Source organism: Ictidomys tridecemlineatus, unplaced genomic scaffold, assembly GCF_052094955.1.
Source record: "Ictidomys tridecemlineatus isolate mIctTri1 unplaced genomic scaffold, mIctTri1.hap1 Scaffold_417, whole genome shotgun sequence".
NCBI lineage: Eukaryota > Metazoa > Chordata > Mammalia > Rodentia > Sciuridae > Ictidomys > Ictidomys tridecemlineatus.
In genome coordinates this window covers 205,946-222,486 of record NW_027522702.1, presented here as the reverse complement: position 1 = coordinate 222,486, position 16,541 = coordinate 205,946, and the positions used below count along the sequence as shown (strand labels likewise).

At 34.7% G+C, this 16,541-nt stretch overlaps 1 protein-coding gene across 1 annotated transcript in view; it reads left to right on the top strand.

The window, feature by feature from the left end:
* Positions 1-16,541, top strand: part of LOC120890492 (adhesion G-protein coupled receptor V1) — a 101,893-nt gene that overhangs the window by 73,533 nt on the left and 11,819 nt on the right. Inside the window, 4 exon segments of the mRNA XM_078036538.1 lie at positions 2,285-2,402; positions 3,188-3,359; positions 6,111-6,353; positions 14,795-15,202. Coding sequence (XP_077892664.1) covers positions 2,285-2,402; positions 3,188-3,359; positions 6,111-6,353; positions 14,795-15,202 — 941 coding nt within the window.

Genomic DNA, 16,541 nt, shown 5'->3' with positions numbered 1-16,541 from the left:
TCTGAACTTCTATTCCTCCCCATCTCCTTATTATGAGTTAGCTTCTACATATCAGAGAGAACATTTGCCCTTTGGTTATCTGGGGTTGGCTTATTTTACTTAGCATGATATTCTCTAGATCCATCCAATTACCAGCAAATGTCATACACACATTCTTATTTATGACTAAGCAATATTCCATTGTGTACACATACCACAATTTCTTTATCCATTCATCTGTTGAAGAGTACCTAAGTTGGTTCCGTAGCTTAGCTATTGTGAATTGTACAGCTATGAACATTGATGTGGTTGTACCAGTGTAGTGTGCTGATTTTAAATCCTTTAGATATATATCAAGGAGTGGAACAACAGGGTCAAATGATAATTCTATTCCTAGTTTTTTGAGGAATCTCCACGCTGCTTTTCAGAATGGTTACACTAAATTGCAATCCCACCAACAATGTATGAGTGAACCTTTTTTCCCACATTGTTGATAATAATTATTGTTACTTGTATTCTTGATACTTGCCATTCTGGTTAGAGTGAGATGAAATCTCAGTGTAGTTTCCATTTACATTTCTCTAATTGCTAGAAATGTTGAACATTTTTTCATATGTTTGCTGACCATTTGTATCTCTTCTTTTGAAACATGTCTGTTTAGTTCTTTTGCCTATTTACCAATTGGATTATTTTGTGGGTTTTTTTTTTTTTTTGGTGTAAAGCTTTTTGAGTACTTTATATATCCTGTAAACTAACACCCTATCTGAGGTACAGGATGAAAGATTTAAAATCAGCATGCCACCAGTCACATCCGCATGGTCATATTATCCCGAGTTGTTCACTCTGCCTGTAAATGTACCCTTCATCTTTTTCTCACTTGGCTCTTTTTCTTCATAATATTTCAGTTTTAACTGGATCATTAATTTGCTGATTTCTCTCATCTTTAATTTCATTATCTTTTCACATTTAAATTTTGGAAAGCACTTTTACAATAAAACAGGTTTGTCAGATTAGAAGTCTGGAGCATCTTACTAGAAACTTGACCTCAATTTGTTGTAGATATGGCAAGGAAAGCAAGCATTATTTTCATTAGATAATGTTAGGTGCTTCTGTTGTATAAACAAAAATAAATGAAGGCTCTGCCTGTGAGAAGCTTATAATCTACTTAAAGAGACCAAATCCCCACTGAAGGTGACGAGGAAACCATTGCTTCAAAACAGAAAATGCTAACACAGGTTCTGATGCAAGGCTAAGGAATGATGGCAGTGATCAGTTAGTGAGAATGGGGACTGGCTGAGGCAAGACCCACCAGGGCACCTGGACCAATGTAGCCCATCATGTGCTTGTTCATAAGACATGGACTCCACATTTGCTTACGTTTCACACCTGGGAAATAGAGCAGGGGCTGTTGACTATAAGCTTTCCTCAATCAGGACAGCTAAGAAGTTTCTGTGTCCTTAACTTAACCTAGTCTGTAGAAGTTCTGTCTGCTGGGAACCTCAGGAGTGAGATTTACAAGTGATGGATGTAAGCAGTTTTTGAAGGTGACTACTTTAGGGTCATTGCTTCTGGGATCACTTTGCAAAACCAGGTCACTGGGAAATAGAAAGCTGCTAAAAATGTACACGGGCATTTCTCTAGTCCTAGAAGCTCACTCATATGCTGGCCAGGATGTGAAGTGATTAGTATAGTATGGGGTCTGGTTTTACTCCAAAAGATATATTTATATCTTTTTTAGTTTGAAGGTTCCTGTAAACTTAAATGTTGCTCAGAAGAGTCAGAATTCCTTAGTAGTTTTGTTTTGTTCTGGGGTAAATAACTGAACATGTAACATGAACCCTTTTGGTCAGTCCACTTTTAGGAAGGTAGATGGGTTAAATGGAGCTCATTTATTCAAATGATATTAGTAAATGCTTACCAAATGTGAGCACTCTTCTTGGTGCTGGGAAGATAGTAGTAAGTGAAACAGCTGCTGCTGGATAGGTACCTTCTGTGAGGATACACAGACTTTAAAATTTCAAGTGCAATCAAATGTAAAGGAAGGTCTCATCAGAGAGATGAGTATATGTGTGTTAGGTGGGGAGGAGGATTTGGTGTTTTTCTTGAACTGTTTCTCAAGCTGTTTTCTACCTTGATGTTTTAGGGTAGATATTTGGTTTATTTCTAGTGAAGATCTTTAAACACTATAGCTCCCACTCCTCATTTCTGGATTTTTCACTTATGCTCTCTGAGTTGGCAAGATTCCTAAGGCATTGCAGATCTTGTAAATTCTTAAGTGTATTATAGCCTCCACTTTTCTTTTCAGGAAGTGATCTCCACAATGGAATCATAGGATTCAGTGAGGACTCCCAGGATGGACTTGAACTGGGGGAAGGAGCTGATATGAGGAGACTGCATCTTCTTGTCACAAGGCAGCCAAACAGGTGTGACTGATATGTGTGTGAGTGTATACACTAATTGGGATTCACACAATAGTGGAGACAGAATGAAACCTTGATAGTAGGCAGCATGGAATTTGATGTGTCAGTGTGCAGGTGCTGTAGTCCTTGATCTGGGATTTAACACATTTGGCTCATAATCATAATATAGGGCTGCCTCAAATGTTTCGTACTTCGTGAAGTACCTCACAGATGTCAGATTATGTAGGTCATCACTCCATCATATTTACTATTCTCTGAGGACTCCATATACCATTACACTCTGAGGGACACTTGGAGTAACAAAATTTTGTTTGCATTTAATAATATTGCAACAGCCTTGAATTCTGATGCATAAATATATTTGATATGCACGCACACACACACACACACACACACACACACACACACACACACACACACATTTTCCTTTTTTCACCTAAATGTTTTGTGAAAATGTAGGTCATCTTTTGCCCTTTATTGTAATAACAACTATTTTTAACAACAGTGTTGTTTCATAGAGAAATTTTTGCTAAAAGATAAGTGGGTTCTCTTTATTTTTTACTTTCACTTTTTTGGTACATGATAGGCAAAAAATATTATTTGCTTTCACATTCTTGATGTAGAATAGTTCCACAAATGCTTATTCATTACTAATAGAGTGTAATTGAGGAATACTGTGTAGACCTTGAGCCTTAACCTTTCTGTCATGGGGAGAACTGGTCATTTTCAGCATTATCAGTGGTGATGAACTAGGTACCACACTGCTCATGTGTTTGCTTTGTTCACAGAGCCTTTGAAGATGTCCAGGTCTCTTGGAGAGTCATACTTAATAAAACAGCCATTGTTCTCCAGAAAGAAGGAGTGAACCTGATGGATGAACTTCTGTCTGTGTCAGGAAACATGACGTGTACAGCAGGTCAAACACAATGCTTCATCAGCCTTGAACTTAAGCCAGGGAATGTAAGAAATGACGAGGCACAAGGCGGTAAACTTCCAATGTTTCTTTAGAAGTAATCATTTTTAAATCATTTTATGGAAACTCAAGCATATTGTTTTTGTTGAATTTCTTTGTATCTTGCCTAGTTGTAATGTCAAAATCATTTTGCTGGATCACAGATTTTAGACTGAGAATTTACTGAGAATTTGAATTTTTCAATTTTTGTAAAATAAGCTTGTCAATATTTCTTTGTCTTTTTTTTTTTGGTCCTCTGGCCCAGCTACTCATTGTGTAAACAATTCTTGAGTCATTTTCAACCAGATTAGTATTTCTGATTACTCTAACTGTTGAAAATCCATCCCTCCATTTCAACTCACTTGCATTTTTTCTGATGATTTATTGTTGGCTCTACATTAAAATGTATAAGATAATAATTAACTTAGGAAGCATGCTCTTAACTCATGAAATCTGCTTAAAATAAGCAGAATGTTTAAACATTTGTTGGAATTTTTAAAGAGCTTTTAGTAAGATATTGTATCCTTAGTATATTGGTTTTCTGCTTCTGAGCAGATCTGATCCCAGCAAAACTAATTTTATATTAGTCGGGGCAAAATATCACCCTGGAGTGCATCTGACTTAACTAGGAAAGAAATCTGCTAGCAGTTATACATAGAATGGGTTCTTGTAAGGTCTCCAGTCACATCTAGGAGTCTCAAGAGGCTCAGGTGTGATCTATGTGTCTTGTTTTCTCAGTAGATTTAAGCAATATTGTTGAATAGAATGTTTTTTTTTTTGAGAGAAGATACCTTTGCCTCTGGTCTAATTATGTGTAGGCACCATCTGTACACTGCTCAATTTTAGATAGTTCTTCACTTAGATTATAATATATTCTTTTTGACTGCAAGTGGTTGTAAGTAATGTTATAATCATCATGACAATGAAAAGGAATATTTTACTGGAAAATGAAGGAAAGAGTCTTTATATAATATGCTGAAATCTTCAGTTGAAAGAAATCATTGTGAATTCAAGCTCACTTGGTCATTAGGGAATAATAGCTCTTGAATATACTTACCCATACTTTTCTAGTGTTTTATTTTATGGTATTTGCTAAATTTGGCTTCTCAAAAGTGGAATAAATACAGTTATTTCTGTATTTCAATATTTGCTGACAGTTGATCAGAAAGAGTGAAGAATGATATGTACCATATGAAAGCTAAACACATTTCTTCACGTAGCAAAATGAAATTAAGGGTATTTATTGTGTGACTAAGATGCAACTTATTCTTGGATAATATGAAGGATTTCTTGTATTATTTCACAACATAATGATTATCATCAAAATGATCATGAAATGATCATGGTAGCACATGCCTGTAATTCCAGGGCTCAGAGGCTGAGATAGGAGGGTCACAAATTCAAGGCCAGCCTCAGCAACTTAGCAAGGCCTTAAGCAGCTTTGTAAGACCCTATCTCAAAATAAAATAAAATAAAGGCTGGGGATGTGGATCGGTGGTAAAGTACCCCTGGGCTTAAGGCCCAGCACACATACACAAAAATCACAAGTAATGAATAAGGTCCTTGCTGATAGATGAAAATGATGCATTGTATCAAATTAGACAATCTCATGAGCAGTTGAAAACCACATCAGCTTAGCTTTTTTGAGTCGTGCCAGGAAGCTAACAGTACTCCTAAGGTTTTTAGATTATGTATAAGAGTGAATAATTCATAATGACAAATGACTGATAATGTGTTTTAAAGTTGAATTCAGACTTTAGAAAATACATTATTTCAGAATGTTGAGAAAGTAAAGATGTAGAACAGAAGCAAGGTACAACTAACAGAATATATTTAGACTTATTTGAATTGAATTTTGTGAAATTTTGAAAAAAATATGAAATTATAGAATTTATTATTATCAATATTTGGTCCTATACATTTAAAGCTCTTTAAAAAGAAAAGATATCAAAGTAAAATCTCACAAAGTTAAAACCCTTTTTTTCCCCCATCCTCAGTGTTCTTCAACTCCATACCCTGTCTTGGTCTCTTCCTGCTACCTCCAACTGAGGCAGCTGCTGTCCTGAGTTTTCCTTTATTCTGTTTTTCTTTATTTGTTTTAATTCTTTGCATGAATATCCATTAACAACATATATTGAAACAGTGAATTTTTGGAACTTTATTCTTTCAGTATCTATTTATGTACCTTCATATATATATGTATTATATATATATATATATATATATATATATATATATATATATATATATATATATTACTTCAAAACAATATTTTCACTCAGCATATTTTGACATCCATCTATGAGTCTTTTCACTATATCTCTATAATATTCTGTTTTATGAATACATTTTGTTTATCCTTTTGCTCATGTACTATGTCAAGCTGTCTCTGAATGTTGGTCTTCTGGTAAGAAGCTTACCTAAAGTAAATGTATTTTTTCCAAATATATGCCCTTTTATTTTATTTTTAGGTATAAATATTAGCATGTATCAAGTGCATAAAATGATGGGTTTCTTTGTAACATTTTCACACATGCATATAACATGCTCTGATGGTATCCACTTTCCTTATTAAGGTTACTTAACCCCTAAAAGTAAATCTAATTCTCTAGTAACCTACCACAAGAATTTTATTTTTTAATTGTATATTCATTTCTATAATGATCTATGTGTATTAAAATATTTCTTGATGCTGGAACTGCCCCCAAATAGAAATAAATTGGTAGTAGTTGTATATATTTTTCTCTTGTCATTGTCAGATACCTCAAGTTGAAGTGTATTTTTTCGTGGAACTCTATGAAGTCACTGCTGAAGCAGCAATAAATAACAGTGCCAGATTTGCACAGATTAAACTCTTACAAAGTGATGAACCTCTAAGCCTTGTGTATTTTTCTGTGGGCTCTCGGCTGGCAGTGGCTGAGAAGAAGGCCACTTTAATCAGTTTGCAGGTGGAAAGAGATTCTGGGACAGGACTGATGATATCTGTTAACTTTAGTACTCAGGTAAGCTTACAGCCTTTAGTCACATGTATTAAGGTTTTCTTCTTTAGCTATATATAACAAGTGTAGTAATAAAACAGACAATAATTGATAGATTATTTTCTGAGGATGCCATTATAATTCACATTTTATTTATTACACTAAGCTTTATTCTTGCAGCAGGTCAATTTTTCTCTCATCAGTGACAGGTTTTAAAAATGTTTTAAAATGATAAACTTTGATTTTTCTTTGTTTTTGACAGTTAATTACAGAATTCAAAGCATCTGGTATAAATCTGTTCTATTAAGTCTCATAAGAGTTAAAGTTTTTTCAGAATGTAACTATATGAGATCAGAAGGAAAAAAGTACTTGCTATGTTCTATCTCTGAAGTAGTTGAAAATTTCATTTTTTAGAACCTCAAACACTGATTATATTTTGGGTTTCTTCAAATACATGAGTTTGTGAGACCTCACTGCTACATTTTCACAATCATCCTATTAGGTGACTTCAGGGTAAAGGCAAGGAGCAGATGGGTATAGGAGGCTCCCAAGAACAATGCTGTTAACACCAAGTCACCAGATCTAGTTAGCCCAAACAGTGCCCTATACTTTTGAATGTTGATTTTTTACTTTAACAGCAAAACTCTTAAATAGCTAAGACAAGAATATGTATCTTCTTTACACAAGGCATGCTTGTGGGATTAGAGATGGTCCCTCAGCCCTCTCTTTTTTTCCCCTCTTGACTCTTGTAGCCCCAGAAAACCCACAGTTTGAAAGCTATCATTCTAGACAGTCCTATTATTTATACTGTTTAAGTAGCCCATACTTGGTGACTCTAGACCTCAAGATTACAAAGTTTTATTAGAATTTTTGTACAATATATGCTTGGTTGTATCACTATTAGGTGATACAACTGTTCTGTGCTCAAAAACCAATTTTGTGCATAAAATACAACGTGTGTATGGCCAGTGAGCTGTAGACATGCATGGGAGACCAGGCCTAGCACTGTGAATAGTAAGCTGTCCTGCAGGTTCACCAGGCAGAGTAATTACCTTTGTAACAGAATATAGATCAACTCACAAAAAACAACATTCTGTTACATGAGACCCTAGAAATAAACTGTATTCTACATACCTTGAGGTGGTATGGTATAGTTGCAGATAGAAGTATTTTGATTTATAGTTGGAAGATCTTAGTATTTTTTCTTATAGTATTTAAGATAGGAAGAAAAATGAGAGAAAAAAAGCACATGCTTCATTCTTGCTCTTCTTCCATGACACATATCACTACATGCTCACTACTTGGGAGAATAGAGGGGGGGCTGGAGATGAAAAGCAGCTGATAAAAGAGATTTGAAGTACATTTAAACTATTTTATACTGGTGATACATATAGATGATAGAATAATTGAAGTTGCCAAATGAAGAATCTGATGCCAATATCACTAACATATTTCTTTACACTTTTTCTAGATGTATCATAAGTGACTCTTGGTAAGACATGTTGTCACTAACATGTAGCTCTTAAAGGACATTTATGGGACAATATATGTCATTAATTTCTAGTTTTCCCTACTATTATGATTAATTTTATATGTTGATTTGACTGGCCCACAGGACGCTAATATATTTTGTCAAACCTTACTCTTGTGTTTCTACAAGGGCATTTTTCGATGAGATTTACATTTAAATCAGTAGACAGAGTAAAACAGATTGCCCTCCTAATGTTGATGAGCATTATACAATCATGTAGAGGTCTGGATAGAACAAAAAAAGCTCAGTTGAGTAAAGAGGAATTCTTCCTGCCTAATAATCTTTGAATTCAAACACAGTTTTTCTTGCTGTCACAGTCATATTGAAACATTGGCTTTTCCTGAGTTTCAGGCCTACTGAATTCTGAATTGTGACTACACCATTGGTTTTCTTGGTTCTCAGACCTTCACACTTGGGCTATTACTAAACCATAAAATTTCGCTTATTTCCAGATTGCCATATCACCCTGAAGATCTTGGGATTCGTTTGTCACCATAACTGCATGAATTAATTTCTTATAATTCTCTCTCTTTCAACATACATCTATAGAAACATCCCCCCTATTAATTCTGACAAATACAAATAGTACCTTGCAATAAATAATAAACTTAGTAAAGAGTATTCATGGCAGTGCTGTTAAACCAATGCCATTTCAACAAACACAAATGAAAGTGAAGAATGAAATCTGTAAAGTTTTCTAGGAATGGAGGGCTTCTGTTTCTGGGAAGATGGAGTCAATGTAACTTTCCCAATAAGTACAACTGAAGACAATCAAAATTATTTATAAACAACATCAGAAGACTCTGAAAGCTGGAGAGGAGAAAGCAGAGGAGCTAGAGAGCTGGGGATCTAAGTGGTAAAACAGTGGTGGGTTCCCAGTGTTTTCTTTATGCTTTGAATCCCAGACTTTGAGCTAAAGGTAATGATATACAGAAACACTAATGGGAGGAGATTTTTTAAAGCCCTCACAAAATCTGCTATCTCTAGTGAAAGGAACAGAAAAAGAGTAGCCTAGCAAGATAGATACTATTTCAGCCAATCACCCCAGAAAAAAATCTGTTTCCACACACCAGCAAAGAATGGATGAGGAATCTAGATTTCTACCTTGCCAGAGGCTTCAGGCTCTCTGCTGGCACAGTATTAGAGAGACCAAGTGGAGTGTCAGGACTTTCATCATTATCTAGTAGAATAAAATGGAACCCAGCTCCCTCATGGTGTTCAGGGATGCTCTGGGGAGGCAGTAGGAAGGTACTAATGCCCTTCTCAGTCAGGGAAGTATCAGTTGAGGATGAGTTTGGAATCAAACTCCCACCTGCACTTAGCAATAATGAGGAATCTCCTTCTGTCAACAGAGAACAAGTGGGAAAATTAGGCTTATACTTTCACATGTCAGTAATAAAGTACATCTTCCCTTCCTTTGCCAGAGCAATCTCAAAAGAAGCCAACTAAAACAGAAGACTTAAATAATATTCAAATCTTGTAAAATAACATCCAAAATGTCCATGTTTCATTTATCAATCATTTGTTCTATTAATAATGCAAAGAGACCTAAAATGGAATGAAAAAAATAAAAATAAAAAGGATCAACAGGTGCCTATAGTGAGATGGCAGAAGTAAAAGTATCTGACATTGTAATAGAGCCATCATCAAAAGGCTTCAATGAAGCTAACCCCCATTAAGGGAGGGGCTAGTGGAAGAATAGAAATTATGTAGATTAGAGAAAGGGGAATGAAGGCAAGGGAATAGGAAATGGAAAGACTGTGGAATGGATTTAGCATAGTTTTTTTTTGTATATTTATAGATGTACTTGAGTGAATTTTACCATTATGCATATCCACAAGAATGGGATTCTGATTAGAATAAAATACAATTTATGCTTGTATAACTATATGAAAATGGATTCCACTGTCGTGTATAACTAAGAAGAACCAATAAAAATCCTTCAATTAGCAATTACAAACATTCTTGAAATGAGAAAAGTAAAAAGTTTCAACAAAGAAATGGGAAGTGTTAGCAAATAAATAGAAGACAAATAAGAGAAAATGGAAATTTTAAGAGTGAAACTTGCAATAACTGAAAGTGAATTGATAGGCTCAGTAGCAGAATGAAGGGAGCAAAGTAAAGAATAATGATCTTTGAAGATAGAATAATAGAAATTATCCAATCTAAACAGCAAAAGGAAAATAGATTGAAAAAGATAAAAAGAGCCTCCCAATGTAACAGTAACAGAAGATCTAACATTGTGTCATTAGAATCCTGAAAGAAAGAGAAATCAGGAATGAAAAATACTTGAAAGAATAATGACTGCAAAATTTCCTAAAGATTGTAATCTGTAAATCCAAGAAGAAACTAAGAAAACTCCAAGCAAGATATGATACATATGAAAATTAAATACAAAGATAAATATTGAGAGAAAGAGAAAATATGAATATCTATGGGACAAAACCAACTTGAACAATAGCAGATTTCTTACTAATCATGGGATCAGGTAAAAGTGGTACAACATTTTTCAAGTGCTGAGATAAAAGAACCATCAACCCTGAATTCGATTTTGAGGAGAAATATCCTTCACAAATGAAGGAGAAATTGAGGCATTATAAAAGGAAAAAAAAAATAATTTATTGCCCACAGACCTATTCTGAAAGAATAGCTAAGCTAAAGTTTTCTAACTAGAAAGGGAATTATAAAAAGAAAAAATGTGGAACACCAGGAAGGAAGACATGATAAGCAAAAACAGAGAAAACAAACAAACAAACAAACATGAAGAGACATTAGAGAAGATGTATATATGAATAAAAAGCACATTAAAAGATATTCAACATCATTAGCTCTCATCAAAATGCCTATTTATAAACCACAATGAAGTATCATTGTATACACTTAGAACAGCAAAAATTACATCAGTGACCATACCAAAAAATGTTGGAAGGATTCAAAGATACTAGCTCAGATCACTTACTCACTGCACATGGGAATATTAAATGGTATAGCCACTCTGGAACAGAATTTGTTGGTTTCTTAACTAAACATGAACTACCAGATGACCCAGGAGTGCGATTGCACTCCTGGGACATTTATTCCAGGGAAATGAAAACTTATGTTCACATGAAATCTTGCACATCAATGTTTATAGCAGCTTATTCATAATAGCACAAAACTAAAGCAAGGCAGATTTTTTATAAAAGAAAATATCCACTCTGTTTTAAATTTTTTTTAATTTTTTTATGTTTATTTATTTATTTATATTTTTTAGTTGTAGACACAATACCTTTATGTGGTGCTGAGGATTGAACCCAGTGCCTCACACATGCAAGGCAAATGCTCAACCAACTGAGCTACTGAGGCCCCAACAACATTTTCTTTTTAATGGGTGAATAGTTAAACTGTAGTGTCTCCATACCCTGAACCACAACTCAGTAATAATTAAAAATAATCTATTGATACATATGACAACCAGAGTCACCTCCGCATGATCATGCTAAGTGAAAAAAATCCCCAAATTATATACTGTATGATATCATTTATATAATATTCCTAAAATTTAAAAAATCATCGAATTGGAGTTTAATGGTTTCCAAAGATGAAAGAGGGGGTGGCATAGAGTGCAGACAAAAGTCAACTGAAGGATTCTTTGAGGCTGAGGCAGGAGGATCACAAGTTCAAAGCCAGCTTCAGCAACTTAGCAAGACCCTATTTCAAAATAAAGAATAAAAAGGGCTGGGAACATGGCTCAGTGGTTAAGTGCCTATGGGTTTAATCCTTAGTACCAAAAAGAAAAAGAAAAAAATGTCTTGATAATCTTGTCTATATTAATGCCAGTACCCTGGTAATGATTTATATTATAGTTATGCAAGATGCCACCAATAAGGGATACTAAATAAAGGGTGCAAGAAATCTCTTTTTATTATTCTTATAAATGCATGCTAATCTACAATTATTGAAAAGTAACAAGTATGATTTTAAAAAATCAAAATATAATTTTACCTCTCTGGTGTTTCATTTCATTTGCATAACTTCCTGTTGCTTCTTTGCCCTGCCTTTCTTTCTTTCTGAATTTTAGGCATATTGCTAGAAGATAAAGCTGTGTAATTCTGCTTTCCAAGAACTGGCAAGATGAGAACACAGTAATGAACCAAGTCACCATTTTGTTATGATGATAATGATTTTCACTTTACTTAGGAGAGATTAATGAAGTTAGAATAGTCACTATAACATCCATATACTTTGTTAGGTCAGCATTCCCATATACATAAATACATTCCCATATACATAAATACAGGCAGCATATATTCTCCAATATTTAAGTCTTGATAATATAAAGAAGAAATTTTCCATCCTAATTACTTGAAATAATGAAAAGATCACCCATTCTAGTTATGCTTCAATTAATTAGGCCTATAGCTAAACCAAATTTGAAAACAGATTCTAATCATCTATATTTTAAACCAAATTTCAAAACAGATGCTAATCATCTATATATTTGTGCAATAGCTCAGAGTACACAAGTTCAAGAAACACTGTGAATTTACTTCTTATTCTTATAATGCCTGTTTATTCAAATGTTTCTATATTGACTTTCCAATAGCATACTGCTGATTGTTTGTGCCACATTTTTATAAATATAAGAACATTTTGATTTTTTTACTTCCTTTAAATATTGGAATTACGAAACAAATTCTACCAGAAAACAGTGGACAAATGTATATATGCAGTTCATACTAATCAAACACCACCACCTCTGTGAGAAATCCAGCTTTACCAGGAATTTAAAACTAGGGGCCATGAACCCCTCTCTGATATAAGAGGTTATCTTACAGATAACCTCTATTCCTGAATTTCATGTTTAACTACTCCATTGCTTTTATCTGTAGTTTTACCATCCACCATATGTTTTTTGGGTCTACCTGTTTAGGAAGTTATGAAAATTAAATTCTTGAAATTGTGTTCTGAGGCATGTTGTTCTGAGGCATCCTTATTTCATTCAACAATGTTTGTTAAATACCCATCCAACATGTTCTGATTTTTGTTATATAATATTCAATGCATATTTGTAGTGTAACCATTTAAAATACAAAAGCCAATAAGCTTTTGAGTAGTTTCCTTCAGTAAGGTTTTTGTTCTATCATTGTTCTGCAGATGATTTTAAAAGACTTTCTTCATGGACTGTTCATTTTTTGAAATAGTTGATTACTTCCTCTTCCTGAAGGATGCTGTTCCCTTTGGGTGCCTAGGTTGTGGTACTTTCCTGCTCTTAATATTACCTCACTGGGAGTTCCTCTCTGATGTCAATGTAGGTGATGATGCCTGTTGGAATCTACCCAGACTCACTCTCCAGGCTATACTATGCCGACCTATAAGTGTTACCTGAAAGCTGAGGACTCCCAAATTTTTGTCAATTGCCTCCCCTTTTCCAGACTCATGTATCTGATTTTTCTTACTTGAAATCTTTGCTTCAGTGTCTGAGGCATCTCAGACTTAATATGTATGATAATTGACTCTTGATATCTCCTTCAACAATATTTCCCCTAGCTTTCTATCATTCATGCAGTTACTTATTCATCAAAGCCAGCTGCTAGACTTTATCCTCAATTTTCCTTTTCCTTTAACCCAGCATTGAATTCATCATAAAGTCCTCTTAACTCTATATTAAAAATACATTCCCAGTCTGGGTACTTCAAATCTTTCCACTCCTGGGACCCTAAATCAAGCTACCACCATTTCTCATATGAACTATTGCAAAAACGTGTGCCTTCTTCCTGCCTCTGTGCTTATTTCCTGTTAAAAGACTAATAAAGATAACAGCCTGAACGCTGATGAAAACATTGGATGAAGTGGGCCACTTTCTTGTATTTTCCATGCTTCCAATCATGTGCCCACCCCAAATGACCCCTTCCACCTCTCATGTGAGCTTCCAGTCACGCTGGCCTCCTGGTTTCTTCTCTTATACTAAGATGGTTCTTACTTCAGGAACTTTGTGATTGCTCTTCTTCCTGCCTAGAATATTTCTCCTGAGATCTAGAATATTTCTGCTGAGATCATCATGTAACCTATTTCTTTACTTCACTGAGGTCTTTTTTAATATCAGCTCAAGAACTTTTGTAACCAGCATTATCTAAAATTGTGCCCTGACCTTTCCCTTCCCTTACTTTGTCTATGTTTTTGGTCATAAAACACCATGTATTAATAGATAATTAATTCCATAGCTCTTCTGTTTTCTGTAAGTCTTCACTAGAATAATAGTTCCTATGAGTGACCTGCTCTTTAATTCTGCATCTATATTTTGCAATCCTGGGCTATACTATGAGTTTCACAGTTGTTGGCTCAGTTGTAAATAAATGTGAATTCCTTTCATTCTTCCATGACTAAGTATTCATGCTTCACTTTCTGAATACTTTTTAATAACCAAACTGAAAATATGAGAGATATATGCACTTAGGACCTTATAACACATTCCTGCATTCCTGTATTTAAGCGTGAGCAAGAGACCAGTTTATTCTTCCTTCTCCTTCCTTCTCTCTGCCTCCTCCTTATCCTCCCTACTTTACAACTACCTCCCCAACAAATTTCCAGGTAGGAATGAAATGTTAATATTTCTTTTGTTCCTTCATACGTATGTTCTCCAGCATGTGTAAGCTAAAGCACAACTTTTAGTGTGTTCACCTGGGAGACATTTATGGGGAAAAAGCAACATTTCTTTTCTAATTCTCTTCTTTGATATTTTCACTCAAAAGAACCTGTCTTTCCAAACTCCATTACTGTATGATGTATGTTTATCTCTACAAATTTTTAATTAGATTAGAAAACATATAAAGCCCTATATTGCCCATCAGTTTATTTAACAAAAATAGAATTTTATTTTTACGAAATAAAATTTTGTTTATGGCATGTTCAGAGACAACATAGTTTCACTTATATGTTATTGTTTCCTTTGCAGGAGTTGAGGAGTGCTGAAACAATTGGTCGTACTCTCATATCTCCAGCTGTTTCTGTAAAGTATTTTATGAGAAATGAAGGCACATTGGTCTTTGAACCTGGCCAGAGCAACACCATGTTGGATGTCAACCTAACGCCAGATATAGGGTATTCAAGTCCATTTCCTAAATGCTTTCAGATTGTGCTTTTGGGCCCAAAAGGTGATGCCAGAATTGATAAAGCATATGGTACTGCCAACATCACTCTTGTCTCTGATGCAGAGTCACAGGCGATTTGGGGCCTTGCTGATCAGCTACATCAGCCCCTTGATGAAGACATTCTTAACAGAGTGCTCCACAACATTAACATGAATGTAGCCACAGAGAACACGGACGAACAGCTCAGTGCTGTGGTGCATCTAATAGAAAAGGTAAGAAAAACTTGCAAATGGAAACACTTGGTTTAATAAAACTTGACAAATTAGAAAACCAACACAAAAGTCGCATTCTATTAAATCACATACATAGAATTATGATAACACTAAACTTCTAAATATAAGAGTAGAATTCATCATACCTGACAATGAACTTTTGTTTGGATATGAGTGATGCCTGTTTGACACCCTCAGTATTCAATTTGCATAATCTTGTGCAGCAGAAAAAATAGTTCAAAGTCTAGAAAGGCAGAACAGATGTTGGAAGCTGCAGGCTCTTTCTGATTCTCCAGAAGCTGTTCACTTGTCTTTGGCATTTGACCTCTATTGTTTTTGCAGTCATAAAAAGAGGACTTGCACCAATTTGTAGTCCCACTAGAAATGTATGAGTATGCCCTTTTCTGCAAATCCTTGCCAACACTTATTTTTGTTGTATTCTTGGTAACTGCCATTCTGACTGGAGTGAGATGAAATCTTAGAGTAGTTTTGATTTGCATTTATCTAATTGCTAGAGATGTTGAACATTTTTTCATATGTTTGTTGATTAATTGTATATCCTCTTCTAAGAGGTGTCTATTCAGTTCCTTAATCCATTTATTGATTGGGTTATTTGTTTTTTGGTGTTAAGGTTTTTGAGTGCTTTATATATTCTAGAGATTAGTGCTTGTGGTAAACATTTGCTCCCATTGGAACCACCATTTGACCCAGCTATCCAACTCCTCGATTTATACTCAAAGGACTTAAAAACAGCATTCTACAGGGACACAGTCATGTCAAGGTTTATAGCAGCACAATTCACAATAGTTAAATTGTGGAACCAACCCAGATGCCCTTCAGTAAATAAATGGATAGGGAAACTTTGGTATATATTCATGATGGAATATTACTCAGCATTAAAAGAGAATAAAATCATGACATTTGCAGGTAAATAGATGGAGTTGGAGAATATAATGCTAGGTGAAGCAAGCCAATCCCAAAAAACCAAACTGAATGTTTTCTTTGATATGATGAGGCTGACTCATAATGGTGATGGAGTGGAATATGAGAGGAATGGAAGAAATTTAGAAAGGGAAAAGTAAAGGGATGGGGAGGGAGGGAATAGAAGGGTAGGAATGATGGTGGAATGAGTTAGACATCATTATCCTAAGTACATGTATGAAGACACAAATGGTGTGAAAAATACTTTATGTATAATCAGTGACTTGAAAAACTGTGCTCTGTGAATTGCATTCTGCCATCATGTGTAACAAATTAGAATAAATAAATAATTTAGTTTAAAAAAAAGAGGACTTGGAGTAGGTATTCATCTACATAGTGCTTTTAGTTTAAATGCCAC